The sequence below is a fragment of the Girardinichthys multiradiatus genome, chromosome 13 (genome assembly GCF_021462225.1).
Source record: "Girardinichthys multiradiatus isolate DD_20200921_A chromosome 13, DD_fGirMul_XY1, whole genome shotgun sequence".
Lineage (NCBI taxonomy): Eukaryota > Metazoa > Chordata > Actinopteri > Cyprinodontiformes > Goodeidae > Girardinichthys > Girardinichthys multiradiatus.
Window position 1 is genome coordinate 34,627,296 of NC_061806.1, and position 16,614 is coordinate 34,643,909.

The 16,614-nt window shown below is 36.0% G+C and overlaps 1 protein-coding gene across 3 annotated transcripts in view; it reads right to left on the reverse strand.

Moving 5' to 3' along the window:
- LOC124879129 (semaphorin-6D-like) overlaps positions 1 to 16,614 on the reverse strand; it is a 227,913-nt gene that overhangs the window by 86,779 nt on the left and 124,520 nt on the right. For all 3 annotated transcript variants that reach the window (XM_047383469.1, XM_047383470.1, XM_047383468.1), the window contains 3 exons: positions 6,625 to 6,836; positions 5,336 to 5,450; positions 2,832 to 2,889 (listed from right to left, as the gene is read on the reverse strand). In XM_047383469.1, the coding sequence (XP_047239425.1) occupies positions 2,832 to 2,889; positions 5,336 to 5,450; positions 6,625 to 6,769 (318 nt within the window). In that variant the 5' untranslated portion in view covers positions 6,770 to 6,836. The remainder of the gene's footprint in view (positions 1 to 2,831; positions 2,890 to 5,335; positions 5,451 to 6,624; positions 6,837 to 16,614) is intronic.

Sequence of the window (16,614 nt, forward strand, 5' to 3'; positions counted from 1 at the left end):
AAATGCTACAATTTAACACCATACTGTTTCTTTACTTTAAAGTTTTGCTTGGGAGATCCTAGAGAAAGTGATAGAATAACCAGAGTTTTTTCCACATTTTTCACTGGCTTACATTGGAAATATTTCTGGTCATAGCATGGAAACTGATGGAGCACCATTCACTACTCTGTTTAAAAAAAATGTCTGTTAAATGGCTTACTGCGGGCTGCTTACTGAAGCGGGCAGGGAAGATTCTGGCTGATCCCTCCCACCCCGGTCACAGACTCTTTGAGACTCTCCCCTCTGGCAGGAGGCTGCGGTCCATCCGGACCAAAACCTCACGCCACAAAAACAGTTTTTTCCCATCTGCCACCAGCCTGGTTAACAAAGCCCGGAAACCACCCTGACACTCTCCCTTTCACCCACACCCCCCCTTTTTTTGCTGACAGGACACCCGTAACTTGTAACTCTATGCGTTACATTAACGCTCAGCTTGGACTCCTGCTTTACTTGCACAATGATCACCTGCACTGTTGTATTGCTCTTGCATCTTATACTGCTCTATATTTACTCTCACTCACTTAAAACTGTGCACATATATTTATATTATATTGTAGATATGTTTATACTGTTTAATTTGTACTGTATTGCACCGACTACGCCAAAACAAATTCCTTGTATGTCCAAAAACGTACTTGGCAATTAAACTTTTCTGATTCTGATTCTGATTCTGATAGCACAACTAATTAAACCCCCAAAATCAGCTGTATATACTTGTTACTTTGTAAAGAGGAAAATAATTATTTGCACAAAAATAACTCGCTCGTTTGCGGATAGCGCAAAACGCTGCAGCACGTCCTCTAACCGGCACAAAAAATATGACCATATTACACCAGTTTTAAAATCCCTGCATTGGTTCTCAGTCCAGGGATTTTTGGTGCACAATCCGTAAAATTCTTTTATTTGTTTTTAAATCTTTAAATTGTCACCTCCATACCTCTCTGAGCTGCTACACCCTTACACACCTTCCCGGTCTCTCAGATCTGCTAATCAGCTGATTCTGATTGTACCCAGAACCAGACCTAACCTTAGAGGGGATTGGGCCTTTGCTGTGTTCAGGCCCAAGTTATGGAATGACCTCCCATTACACATCAAGCGGGCTTCATCATTAGCTGTTTTTAAAACTTCTCCCAAGACCCATTTATACATTATGTTTTTTGCCGTCTTTTAAATTGCTGACTTCATGGTTGTTTTTATTTTCTCTTAAATGAATGTTTTACATTAAATGTATGTTTATTTTTTTGTCATATTTTTTTGTTGCTGTTTTTACTATATTTACTATATTTACTAGTGTTGTCTGGCTGATTGTTTTGCATTGTACATTGTTTTGCATTTTTAAAAGGGCTTTATAAATAAAATTGGACTGGAAAGCATTATGCTCAATGCTTATTTTGGATGTTCAATCTTAAGAGCAAATACGTGTGTTCACAACAGCTAGTAATTGTAATGATTTGGCCATTTTTAGCAAAACAAATTCTCATAAAGTCAGATTATGTTCTCCTGATTGAGATTTTGTTCTCTTATGAGTGGTACTGAAATGACACTGGAAAACAAGTCATTATAACAAACATGTTTTTTTGCTACAAGCAGAGACACTTCTAACATCTATCAATGGTAAAATTAACATGGCTTAGTCTGATAAAGTTTTACCATAAGAAAACCCACTGAGAAGCAGAACTAAAATTTTGTGAAAATTTATAACATAAGATCATAAATTCCCAATTAAAGACAAAAAAAAGTTTCTATGAAGCAAAGATACAGAGCAGGATGGGGTTCTCAGATGCACCACTGGGATCGAATCATTGATAACGTGTGTAACATCTCACATCAAAGAGCTACTGTAAACCCACCATCCCACAATACACTGGAAGGCCTATTACTGTCAGAAGCCACCCTGTAACCTTTTCCCTTTGATGAGAAGGAGGTGTGAAGATCAAAGGAAGCGTGTCCTTTGTGATGCCTCAAATATTACAAGCTGCTAGAGTTTTGTTTTGCCGCCCTGATATTTAATACATCTATTGTGCAATAAGGAAAACTGTTCTTTGCTGCATTGTCAGCTGTCGGTTCTAATTCTGCTCTCTTTGCTCTGAGGGCAATATTGTTGTAAGACTAAAACTCAGAATAAAGGTGCACTTCATACAGTATATGAAGCTCACTAAACATGTTCTGAAGCAAACACAACCCTACTAATCATTGTATGTATGCATGAATGCATGTATTCACATAGTAATCTCCATTGAGGAAATAAACTGAATTTCTTTTACCTACAAGTACTTTTTAAAAATACCACGTGCTCCATGAAAACTGACTGAGAAAATAGATCTTTACATATGGAGCTTAGAACAGCAGAGTTAAAAATGGTGTGCCGCCTGGCTCTGTTCTTGGTACACATCAATGCAACATTTTCACAACCTAAATTATCTAGGCCCTTTTTTAAGGGAGCTTTTTATTCTTTAATGCGAAAAAACAATTGGAGGTTAATCTATACCTGTACAGAGAACTAAAAAATCTCTAAATTTGTAGAATGTACTGGCCCAAAACTATTTTTATTTCATGTGTACCACATTCCTTTAGAACACCTACACATATAACAAACTGTTTTTTTATAAGACCATTTTTGCAAGCACCCACTTAAGTAATATAGAGGGAAAAAGGGTGAAATGCAGCAGCTTCAGGGCAGATAGAAGTACACAGTCAAAGTAATTTTGACATCCAGAATACTCGATGCAGACATGTCTGTGGTCTCTTGAAAAAAAACTAAAATAAACTGTTTATCATATAAATTTACTCACCAGCTGTGGAACAAACTCCTCTGATGCCGTTGTGAGGTTCACAGCAAACACATGATCCCTGAGGAGTTCAAAGCACAGTCAGGCCTCAGCACACACACACACACACACACACACACCTCAGACGATTTATTGAGTTCTGATGACAGTGTTGCTTCAAACACACATCATATCTAAATGCATCCATATCTGTAGGGTTGTTTTAAGTCAAATCCTGTTTCTTTGTCATCTTCATTGTTCTGATGGTAAAAAAATACTGTATGTTTATGTATGTAAGTTTAGTTCCACTTTGTATTGATGTTGATTTTGTCTTTACTTATACTTTTTTTGTCAGGCATAAACCTACTTGCCTATTTGCCCAAGCTTATACAGTACATCCTGTCCACCTCTTTGGTCCATTTATTTTTTCTTTAGCGTCATCAACTACATTTCTGTAGCAAGAGTGCACTTTAGATGAGGGATGTGGTAGCTTTTTGCTTTTTAATTTAAAATTCATATTTTTGAGTGAGGCAAAACACTCCATGACAGAGTTTACTTCGAGTCCTACATTATATGTCTATTGCACTTGACACAGGTGGGTAAATTGCACTAACTTAATAAAATCTGTCAAAATGTTTTTTGCCCAAACGCTCTGCTATATAATTTTCTTTGGCGGACATGCTTTTACAAATGAAAACACACAGACAAGTCAAACTAAAGTAGACAAAAGTAGCCATCAATCAAGCTTCTCATTCCATCTCAGTCAAGATACAAAAGGTTCATAGAAACTTAAGTGATGTTTTATTTTTTTATATATATTTTATTCATAACCTATATAAAAGAGATGAAATACAAATGAAATGAAATAAAAAACTACACAAAGAACTGGTATATGCAAAATATCAGATTAGACATGGTAACCTTCAGCTGATTAATCAACTGATTAAGTTAACCCAGTCACATTTTGCATGTAAATTATAAATTGCCAAATATAAAAAATACATCTGTCTGACATGCTGTTGGGACTCCAGCCATGGAGTCCCAACAACATTAAAGGCTGATAAGAACTTTTCTGGAACTGCAAACTAAATCGCATTAACCTACTTTCACCTCAGCCGAGGAAGAGGAGGAGTCAGAGCTACACAAAAACGTTGTGTTCCAACATGAATCCTTGGATCCAAAGTAACAACGAACCCTTGATAGGACCTCGGCCGATCCAAAGCAACCACAAGCTATGTATTGATCTGCTGCTCACATAATCCAACATTCATACAGAAAGGGAGTGAATAAGACAAGCACTGATTGACTGTTCTTCCTGAGGCTACAGAAGCAACCAGAAAGCCCCTGTTGACACGGTTTTACCCTGCTTGAAGGAAAACAACGGGACCGCAGCACAAATATGTTAAATTGAGTTAAATAATCTAAATAATGTTCATTTAATCACATCTGGTTTTTGTTTGTGTTGAGAAAACTCAGCTAAGGGCTAGCAGCTGTTTAGCTAATGATGAGTTAAGTTAATATACACTTTATTTAAAGAGTGGTTATGAACACAGATAGGCCATAACGTGCCATCAACACAGTTTGATCATTTTTATTAATGGTTTTTTAAAAAGGTATTATTACCTTTATTAATGTTTGATTATAAAGGAGTGGTAACAAGCTATAAGCTTCTTTTGTTAGCTTCAACCGCCAACGGCGAGCGCCGGTCAAGGCAGTGGTAACAATGTGACTCGCCGCCATCTTATTAGTCCATTAAGAATCATTTACCTAGAAAATTTGTTGGTTCTTATTCAACATAATATTTCCTTAAATAACATTTAATATTTCCTTAATATTTCCTTAAATATGATTTTACTAAATAAAGGCAGCTTATTGAACACCATTGAGAATTAGTCATCCAGAAGGTTGCTTTCTTCAGCAAATCGCTCTTTGAAATATAATTTTCTAATTAAAATAATGTTTTATCCAATGTTGCAGTGTGAATGGTTCTTTGAAGGTATACCAATTGTCTAAGTTAGTTCCAAGACTAACTTGACTTCATATCCAGATTCCTCAAGATAATCCCTGGTTCTCAAACATAAATAACATTAAATGGTAATGTTGCATCACTCTTCTGGTCATGATTTTTAACCAGCTTTGATTCACTTGTTTATATTAATATTTTAGTATATAGTTGGTCCTCCTCATTCTTTTATTTTGCTTGGTAGTTTTAGTTGAATTGTTCTAGTATAGTAAAGAGTTTGTGGATTAGAATATCTTTGACTTGGAGTTGACTTTTTTTTGTTAATAAATTGTGTGAATTTTTGCTGTTCAGTAATGTTTCACACTTTTCTCTATTGTTCTAATACCACCTTATTGGGCTGGTACTCACAGGACAACACTTAACAGAACAAATTCTTATTTCATAAAATGTTAAAATATTAATATTAAATAATAAAATAATAAAATAATAACAATGCACAACTATAGAAATTTACATTACGTATACCTAGCATGAATGTCTTTTTATTTTGGTCTGAACAACTAACCTTGCTGCAATGTAAAGGATGTGATTGATCCGCAACATTCTCTGAAAGTCCAGACCCAGGCGCAACGTGTCATTGTCCAGTAGCAGACCCTGAAAACCTGGATATTGGTATGACTCTGCAAACAAGATAAATATTTAGAAATGATGCTTACATGATTTTGGAATGTTCTTTTAAACAGACAGGTTCAGAAACAATACATTTGTGTTAAATTTAGAACAAAGAAACTGTATTTTCTCTAAGAAAAATATTTATTCAACCAGACTAAAATAGATACAGCTGAAGCTAGATATTTACAGACTGTGCTTATGCACTGACACGAAATCAGACTAAACCTTTCCTGATTTAGATCCATTGTAAGTTCAAAAAAAATATTTATGTTTGCTAAATGAGCAACATTTTTGCCCACTTTCTTCAAACAAGGAATCTTACAGTTTCCTCAAATTTTGGCCCATTCCTTCTGATAGAACTGGTGTAACAGAATCGGGTTTTTAGATTGCCTTGCTCTCACACACACACACACACACACACCCACACACACACACACACACACACCTTTTTAGTTCTGCACACAAACTTTCTATAGGATTGACATCAGGATTTTTTTGACGGCCTCTTCAAAACAATGACTTTTGATGTCCTTCTCTGGGAAGCAGATTCCATCTCTCTATTGAAGTGTCATGGCTAGACATTTCCATGCTGTTTATACTTTTGTATACTGTTATAACAAATGAACATGGCACCCTTCAGGCGCCAAGGAATGAACTAGACTTGTAGAGGTCCATAATTTTCCTCCTGATATCTTGGCTGATTTCTTTAGATTTTTACATTAGGTCACATACTGTAGGGTACCAGTGAGTTAAAGGTGTTGCTTTAAAATACACCCAAGCTGTGCCCAAGTTTAACTCCTTTCAGATGCTTACAAAGCCATAATATCATCACCTGAGCTTTCACAAATTGTATAAAGGCATATTGATCTTGGTTTATGTAAACTTTTGAGTTTGAGAAAAGTAATAAACAAATATTTTCCTCATTATTCTGGCATTTAACAAATATACATTATTTTTGGTAATTTCAGCTGACCTAAAACAGGAAAACCTTTGTCTGATATAATATTAGACAATAAGAAACAAAAGTTTATTTGTCTTTTTATACAGCGTATGAAATTTCTAGTTCTAAAATGAATTACTGGTTATAGATAACAATTTAGCAGATAAATTTAGCAGCTTCAAAAGTTAGAGATGAGCCAACTCTTCATCAAGACCAATATGGACTCAAAGGGATTCACTCACGCTCCGAGCTGACAACATAGAGTGGTTCCAGGTCTTTGGGGAAGGATGTGGTCGAGGCTGACACAGACAGAAAACACGAACGAAGCATGATCGTTGTCAGCAACAATGGCAGCCGCCATAGCCACAGACAGCCGGTCAGGGCCATTTTCCTAGTAGACCTTGAAAATGGAGGGTGCAGGAGGGTGGTGTCAGTGGGTCATTGCGAACATCCGCTGTGAGTAGACAGAGAAAGAAATGAGGGTAAGGCTCTCAAAAAGAAGGTGGAAAGCTTAAGTGTCAAGAGTTTTCCTCTCCTGAGGACATGTGTTTCGTCTGTCGCTTAAATTAGAAGAAGTTACCATTTAGCCCTGCATTAACCTACAAGAACACAGTGCAAAACATGAAATCATTTACAAACATTTGCACACTGATGGCATATCAGTGCCACCGCACTGAAACACATCTATCATGATAAAAACAAGGCTTTACAGTTTTAAAAAGCTTGTTCAGTGAATCAGATCAATCATTAACACATTCAGTGTTTTCACAGAATCAAAGCTTTGAGGTATTTGTCGCATATTCAACTAAACTCTGGGAGTTTATTTAAATTAGTTCAGTTGAGCTGTGCTTCCTTTTTTATTTGGATTTTGATCATTTTAGGGGAAGTGCTTCAAAATTGAACGTTAAGACCTCAATTATTTTAGTTTCTGTTGAACTCCTCTGAACTGAAGTTGTATTCTAAAAAGCTACTTTAATTTGTTCTGTTTTCTGTCTGCAAGTAATTAACACTTCTCTCAACCCCAGGGCAAAGTAAGATTATCGCATGACTGTAACCACAGAAATAAATTACTGGAATTACCAAGGTTTTGTTGATTTCAGACTTTTAATCTAGTTTTACAATTTTATTCATAATTTCAACTCTGAAATGTATTATTAAAATACATTCGGAAAAAATGTCACACACTTCTTCTGTGTCCCTATCTAGTCATTCATGTCACTCCAAATGCATACCAGTGAGTTTGAAACCTCTACTTCTGACTCCTCATTTCTGTCTGACTTTTTCGCCTACTTGTTTCCTTTTTTATCATCCCCTGAAGTGACAAAGGAGAGCATGAAGGTGACACGCTTTCTCTTTTGTCCCCTCTTCCATCACCTTCTTTATGTCATCTCCTCAATCTCTTGATTTGTTCTGTCATATGAAGTGACAAATTAAAAGAAAAAAGGTGAACCCAGATGTGGCAAAAACTACTTCTTTCTCCTTATCATCCTCTAAGGAAATCCACCAACCACAAAAAATGAGAAGTCAGTCTAATGACTTGTCTTTTTCCACTTTTTCCTATCTGCGTCCTTTTCCATTTTAATCTGAAAACATGAATCAGTGTGCACTTTTCTTTCTTTCTTTTCATCTCAAACGGCTGACAATCCAGGCTGTTGTTGACGTCATCCAGTTGATTGAATCGATGTGAGTTATAAGGGAAAAGGAAAAAAGAGCAATGATGGTAAGAGCATCAGAAAGCACACATTAAGTTGCTAATGCTGTAATTCTACCTGAAAACCATTAGATTGACCAAGAGTTTCATGGTAAGGGGAGATTTTGTTCACATTTCGTCAAAGACAATGTTGCTTTGAAAAATCCTTGAGCATACAACTGATATCTTGTTTCAAGCCATGTACCTTTGATAAAACAGCTTCTCTTATGTGATGATTGCTGGAAATCTTGTACTAGAGCTTTGTGGCTTTGCAACATTTGAACAAACTGCTGGTGGTAATAACTGTCTTTCACACTGCCTTTTAACAGCTTAGCAAAGCAGAGCATGCAGTCTGCTTTCCTTTTCCCTCTCCAGCAGGTATTTATTGGTTTTGTACATGAAACAATTTAAGTAATCACAGCTTCAGACTGAATTCCGATGAAACCTCATTCAATTACCATTGCTGGATTTTCTTCTCTCTAATGAGACCATCAGTTATGTTGTGTTAAGGGATGAGCCGGTAAACAGAAAACAACCCAATAGTTTTGTGAAGTGATTTAAATGACTGAAACAGAATAAAGGAATTATGTGGTTGTCACTCACAAAATATTTAAATACAAAAGGAATACAAAGGAAGAGCAATGCTTCTATCAGTTGGAGAAAAATAATTGTTCATTAGTCTTAAATTTGAAATGAAATTATTCAGCAAAAACTACACATTTTACAATTGCAAATCTGTGATATGGTCTGTGAGCTCATTCCATCTGCCCATGAAGTATTCAAATGTTCCTAAGTCAAAAGCAATTCAACACTGTAATTAGTTTGCTTGCACACATTACATATTTAGGAACTATCTTGGACACTGGTGCACTGTGTCAACCCCGATGTCCCGATCTGTTTCCCAGTATTGCTGATCATGGTATTTTAAATGATCATTGTTGGTTCCACTGGCCAACCTTAACTCCTGGTACCTGTCGTAGCAGGAATACATTGCACATGTGTAAAGTAACTGTTCAGTGTTTGAGCCAAATGCAGCAATGCTACAATGCTTCTGTACTTCTTTTGGCTCATTATGTTATGGAACTCAAATTCCAATGTTAGATGATACCATACGAACCTGGAAGAGGCTGGTCTGGAGAAAAAAATTGGTATAACTTTATACTAAGCATTGGTAACTCCTTGCAAGTTGTGAACAGCAGTAGACTTAACTGTATTAGCATTAGCAAATACAAGCTTTGTAGTTCCTCAGCTTTCCTGATGACTTGAATCCATATTACAAAAGTATCATCTGACATGCAAAGACCCTTTAAATATAAAGAGTCAAATATTATTGTTTCTTAGGAGGCTAAACTTTCTCTGAGAGTAATGCTAACTACATCTGAGTAACTCAGTGCAATGCAAGAAATAATGGAAACATGTAAGTCTAGGTAAAAGAAAAACTATGCTGAGACAAACCTAGAGTATATCTAGCATATTCTCCTAAATGTAGTAAAAAAGGTAACATATAATTAAGCTCTCTTATGGATGAGTCACATTTTTCAATAAAAATAAAAATAACCCCTCATTCACGGGTGTAGGTGTGTGTTTGTTTTATTTCTTTAATCATTAATTTGCTACTAAATTATCCATGTCAACTTTTATTCAATGAGACAAGGCCAAGACAAAGTATGTGCACTAATGAATGACTAGTCGCTCACTCAGTCTACTCGTACAGCTCAGAGCTTACCTTGGAGAAATGTCGGCTTTATTTAGTCCTTGCTCATGACATTCTGTCTAAAGCTGCGTCCCATTTCTCAAATGTAATTTACACCTGGATGTGTACCGCTGGATGCGATGGACACATGGAAAATTTCTTGTCAGCTGAGGCATTACAATGTGTACACAGCCTTAAGGTACATATGCCTTTTGGAGTCTGATATAATGTGATCTCATGTCTACTTTTCCACCTATATACAAATGCCTCTCTCAGTTTCTACTCAGTTTGGTTCTGTTGATTAGTCAACAAATTCAAAGACGAGAAGCTTGTGATTTATGAAACAAGCATAATTCGGACAAAATGAAAACAAGTTAAAGTTATGAAACCTGGTGCACAAGAAGAATATTAAACCCAAAATCAATAAAGGCAATTAGTAACAGGAGAAAATATGCCATTCTCTCTTGTTGTTGAATGGAAAGTGTACAATTTTCTAAACTATAAGAAAGGGTCTCAAATAAATAAATAGAAAACCTAGTGTTAATGTAGAATCACACAACAAAAGCCTGCATTTCCAAGAAAAATGATTTACAGTTTGACAATAGACATTGCCATTACCCTGGAAAATATTCTTACCATGAACAAAAATTTGCTTTGATCAGGAATTTTTATCTACACATCTAACAGGTCTTATCGTTTTTCAGCTATATTTCCAACATGACATAATACCAATAAAAACCAGAACATGCCATCTTAACAAGCAGCACTTCTGTAATGCAAATTCAGCAGCATATCCAAAAAAAATTATTAAAATACATCAAAGGTTCCAAAATGCTGCAGCCAAATTAGTTTCTTCTATATTGCCTTTCAAGATTAGCTTTCATGTACAATCTACAGTAGATCATTTTAAACCTGCTTCAAGGTGCCGCCAGTCACATTTTGTTTCTTTAACTGTGCTCTGTTTTAGCACTTCATGTTGAAAATTTGTTATTAAAATGGTATATTTAAGAAGCACAGACCTAAGTTGAGGGTTAGCCTTGACTTGTTTTTGTTTATTTTAAAAAGGGCACAGCATATGAAAAGGTATGCCTGTTTTAACCTTTTATTTATTTAGTTATTTATCTATCTATCCATCAGGCATGTGTACCTCAATGCATATCCAAGGCAGATGTAGGATTATTTGAAAGTGGGGTCAGTGGTAAGGTTATCAGCTATAATCATCCTAACTGCAATAGAAAGCTCTCTGAATAATAGTTTTGATCAACCCAAAACGGTTCAGTTGAGGCTATCGTTTATTACAGAGTTGTGGACCATGCTGGTCTACTGTACGTTTCCAATTATGCTCAATGTGAAACACATATTCAAGTATAATGTGTGCAAATGCAGATTTAATCATAGAAAATTATCTATTTGTTTTTAAGAAATATTTTACAAATGTTCCATAAAAATATTATTGGAAAAGGAGTGTACACCATATTCAGTGTAAAGAGCCACAGATTTCCATGTAAGAACAATGTAATGGAAACGTGACAACAGTCTAATTTTCTTGTTTTTACAGGAACCACTACCAGTTTTGTTTTTTTTACAGTGGGTTTGTTTTAAGATTGCAGAAATCCACTTTGTCTTGGCTAACCTCTGGGAGGACAGACAGATGGACGAACTGGCAGACAGGATCTCGGCTTGGCAGAAGTGGATGGTTGGATAGGTGGTTGGAAGCATGATACTGACCACAGAAAACCAAGTAAACAAAAAAAAAAGAAAAAACTAACCCACAGCTTGGCAGGGGAGCACAAATCAATGTTAGAAGTACCATTATGTCCTGTCTAAGCCAACAGCCACAACCATCACAAAAAAAAAAACTTACATTCAATAAGAACACAACAAACTGGGGAGTAAATTAGGGAGCAATTATGGTGTAATTAATGTAGTATTTCTTTTATACAGCCTTAGTCCTCTCGTTATAAAGCAGTCACAGACTAAAACCAGTTTATCTCTTGAACAAATGTCAACATTAAAAATATATATATATATATAATGCCTATTTAAAAAAAAAAAACAGGTATGTTTTCTCTTAGCGAAATCAAAAAGATTCTGTTTTTTTTTTTCATTTTTATTCTATTCTCTTTTTCACCTAATAATTTTCTCATAAGGTTGTCAAAAGCAGCTAAAATTTTGCTTCCCTTTACCTTTTTGGTATGGTGCGTCAACCCTTATACAACTTTGGTTTTCTGCCTTTGAAAAGAACATGAACGTCACTCTGAGGCTGAGGATTTTTTGAAATTCTTTTGTCGATTCCCTTCAGTCAACCAGGACCCATTTGGATAATTGAAACATCTTGTTCTCCTTCTCCTCGCTGCATGTTTTCTGCAGTGTGAACATGAGCGTCTATCTGGCAGAGACAATCTGTCATCTGAACAGCAGAGCTAATGTGCCACACAGGGTTCAAACAAGAGCACCGGTCTCTGCAGTGACGTATGATGATTTATAGAAAAGGCCAATATCAAGATTTGATCATAAATCTGATTTGGTTTGGCTGCTGTAGGCCGCCCACTGAACAGAGTTTGATCGATTACACATTTACTACAGGATTAATCAATAGAACACAGTTTCCTGAGGGAGTTAAGACATTAACTGGAACAAGTTGAACTCTTTACTACCCACATTGTGCATGCAGCACATCAGCAAGAACTCAGATAGCAGGGTTGTATACAGTTTTAACATGTCATATATAAGTAGCTTAGACTCTTGCTACTTTTGAGTTGGTGAAAATATCCTATGTAGCACAAATAGGCAACAATTTACACTCGAAACGTTTGTACTTGCTAATAAAGAAATGCCTTGGCTTTAAAATAACATTTACAGTGACTTCTTAAATGTTCTGATTAAAAGTGAAAGGTTTCCCAAAACCTAAAGTTGTAAAGCGTATTTCACACTGCTATCTACGATGTTCGATTTGCCATCACAAAGCTTCATAATCAGACCAGTTGCAACGACATCACCAGTGTTCTGGGTTCTGTAGGCAAGTGCATATTTTTAATGTAGACAGGCTTCCAGACAGCAGAAAGTTCCTTTGGACTGAGGCAATCCACCTACACATGAATAGGAAGTAGATTTTTTTATTATTCCAAGTTATGGCTTTCTACAGTATTTCCAATTTTCCACTGCAGTCAGTGGTATGAAACTGTAATGTTTGACCTCTGGGTTGTATGATTTAGTTTCTCTGGATTCTCTGTGCATCTTTGGGTAGTCAGTAGTTGAATCTGATGTCTCATAGTTGTTTTGCTTAGACTCATGGCGGGTTTAGCAGCTGTCTTAGCTCAACTGTCTATAAGATTTATTGGCTTATTGACACCCAACATTTCAAGTGACGGAGAGATGGCACACATAGAACCAGAAAGCAAGATCTGATATTCAAGAGATGGCATCAGAAAGCACATGGCAAAAGCTAAAACCATATGGAGGTAAATTTGACTCAATATTATTCAATCAAACAAAAAACTAACCTCAATCAAAAAAAACTAATCTCAATAAAAAAAAAAAATTGTGGTCAAAACTTTTGGAATATTCAATAAAAAAAAACTAATCTCAATCAAAAAATATTAAGTTGTGATCAAAACTTTCAGAGTTGTAACGATAATTTTTTTTTAAATGGAATATTTTATTTTGAGGAGAAAAAAAAATTGTTTGAAAAAACTTTTCTTAATTAAAATTACTAATTTTTTCTCACAAAGAGAAAAAGTTATTTGCAAAACAAACTTTGATTTGCGCATGTCAAAAATCTTTGGTTACGAGTCTTGCTTTTTTGGTTTTGACGCTCTCTGTTTTTGGTTGAACTCAACAAATTTTGAGTTCTGGGAACATGAACATCCTGGGCGGGGCCTAAAGACAAACGCTGTAAGACGTTTCCCTATTGGTTAGCGCTGACTAAAGCGGCAGACTCTGATCCCCCGCACCTCTGAACTTCTGCTCGAACTGCAGGGCTTGCAGCGTCGCTTCAGTGAGGAGACATCAACTGTACAGAAGAAAACTGCGGTTAGGTGAGCCGACAGTCAGAAATACGCGGTGACGTCAGCCGACACCAGCTCTCTCTTAAAGATTAGCATCGGGCATACAAGGCGCATTACGGTAATGGAGCAGAAAGGACCCCGATCCTGGCAACGGTTGAGAAAATAAGAGGAAAACAGAAAAGTAACCTACGGAACATTTATATTAATTACATTTTTACAACTTTCACATTCATGTTTTATGTAAAATAATAAATATTTAATATTTTACTGTACAGTTTTGGAGAAATATCTTGTCAAAATACCTCAATATGCTCAACCATTACATGCATTTGTCCCACTTTCAGGAATTTATTTCTCCAAAACCAAGAGGTGACAACACAATCTCTTCAATTATATTAGAGGGTCATCTATATTATAACCAGAATTAGTATTTCATAATTTCACTGTAGGTTTCTGGAGAAATACACAACTACCCCAACAAAGTACCACAAACGCTTCTTTTTGGTGAGGTCGATGAGGTCCTGGGAAGTGGTCTGGACAACTTAAAGTACAACAGCATCCAGGTCTCCTCTGACCTCTCCTGGATCGGAAACGCCCCTCACCTGTTGAAGAAGGTACAACAACAGCTCTTCTTCATCTCCTCAGCTGCTTACAGATATCTACAGGGCCACGGTGGAAAGCACTCTGTGTCTCAACATGACAGTGTGGTGAGGGAACTGCACAGGAGAGGAAGTATCACAGGTTGTGAGGACAACACACAGGATTATGGGATGCCATCTGCCTGATATGGATTCTATTTTATACTACACTTGGGGTAGTTGTGTATTTCTCCAAACCTTTACAGTAAAATTATGAAATACTAATTTTGGTTATAGCGTAGATAACCCTCTAATAAAATCTCAAGAGATTGTGTTGTCACCTCTCATGGTTTTGGAGAAATAAATTCCTGAAAGTGGGACCGTTAGGTATTAATTAGTCAACTCAGAGGCAAGAACGATACACACTCAGTTTTACTTGCAGCAAGGGTAGCTCACACTCTGCAGTGCAGACTACAAAGTGTTGGCACCCCTCTCTCTTTATTTATACATGCTGGTTCACACAAAGTTCAACAAACATTCAGGGTGTGTGTGTGTGTGTATGTGTGTGTGTGTGTGTGTGTGTGTGTGTGGGGTCAGAAAGGTTAGGGTTCATGTGTCTTGATTTTAAACAGAGAGGGAGTGAGGACTTGGTAATCATAACTCATTCGTCTCCCACATATTCCTTTCTGTGGCATGTAGGAAGGAAAAGCACTTAGAGCAGACATGAGTGATAAACAATACAAAAGTTTTCAAACCCTAACAGGGACAAATGCATATAATGGTTGAGCATTTTGACAAGATATTTCTCCAAAACTGTACAGTAAAATATTAAATATTTATTATTTTACATAAAACATGAATGTGAAAGTTGTAAAAATGTAATTAATATAAATGTTCCGTAGGTTACTTTTCTGTTTTCCTCTTATTTTCTCAACCGTTGCCAGGATCGGGTCCTTTCTGCTCCATTACCGTAATGCGCCTTGTATGCCCGATGCTAATCTTTAAGAGAGAGCTGGTGTCGGCTGACGTCACCGCGTATTTCTGACTGTCGGCTCACCTAACCGCAGTTTTCTTCTGTACAGTTGATGTCTCCTCACTGAAGCGACGCTGCAAGCCCTGCAGTTTGAGCAGAAGTTCAGAGATGTGGGGGATCAGAGTCTGCTGCTTTAGTCAGCGCTAACCAATAGGGAAACGTCTTACAGTGTTCGTCTTTAGGCCCCGCCCAGGATGTTCATGTTCCCAGCACTCAAAATTCGTTGAGTTCAACCAAAAACAGTGAGCGTCAAAACCAAAAAAGCAAGACTCGTAACCAAAGATTTTTGACATGCGCAAATAAAAGTTTATGTTTTGCAAATAACGTTTTTCTCTTCGTGAGAAAAAATTTGTCATTTTAATCAGAAAAGGTTTTATCAAACAAATTTCTTTCTCCCCAAAATAAAATATTCCATTTAAAAAAAAAATAATCGTTACAACTCTGAAGGCTTTGATCACAACTTAATATTTTTTGATTGAGATAAAAAATTTTTGATTGAATATTCCAAAGTTTTTGACCACAATTTATTTTTTTGATTGAGATTAGTTTTTTTTTAATTGAAATTAGTTTTTTGTTTGATTGAATAATATTGAGACAAATTAACCTCCATAAAAGTAGCACAACTTCAGAAAATAGAAAAATGCAGAAATAGTTGTTTTGAGGAGATCCTACATTGCATTAGCAAATTTTCCCATTATGCACTTTTGCAAAAGAAGACATTTTCTCAGAAAATACAAGAACACACAATTTGTTTTTTAAATTTGAGGGAAGAAATCATTCAAACTACCTTGTCAAAAAAATCCAACACCTATTTGAATATTAATCAATCTCCTCACCTCATCAAATAGTTGCATTAAAATGTGCATTTCTTTAAGGTCTCATTAGTTTTGCATATGTACAATTAGAAATTATACAGTTAAATTTGACTCTATTTATATAGTACCTTACAAATAGTAAGTGACTTACAAAAAGGTAATTAATAATAGGTCCAATTCATCATCTAGTTATATAGAAATACAGGTCCTTCTCAAAAAATTAGCATATTGGGATAAAGTTAATTATTTTCTATAATGTAATGATGAAAATTTAATATTCATATATTTTAGATTCATTGCACACTAACTGAAATATTTCAGGTCCTTTATTGTCTTAATACAGATGATTTTGGCATACAGCTCATGAAAACCCAAAATTCCTATCTCACAAAATTAGCATATTTCATCCGACCAAT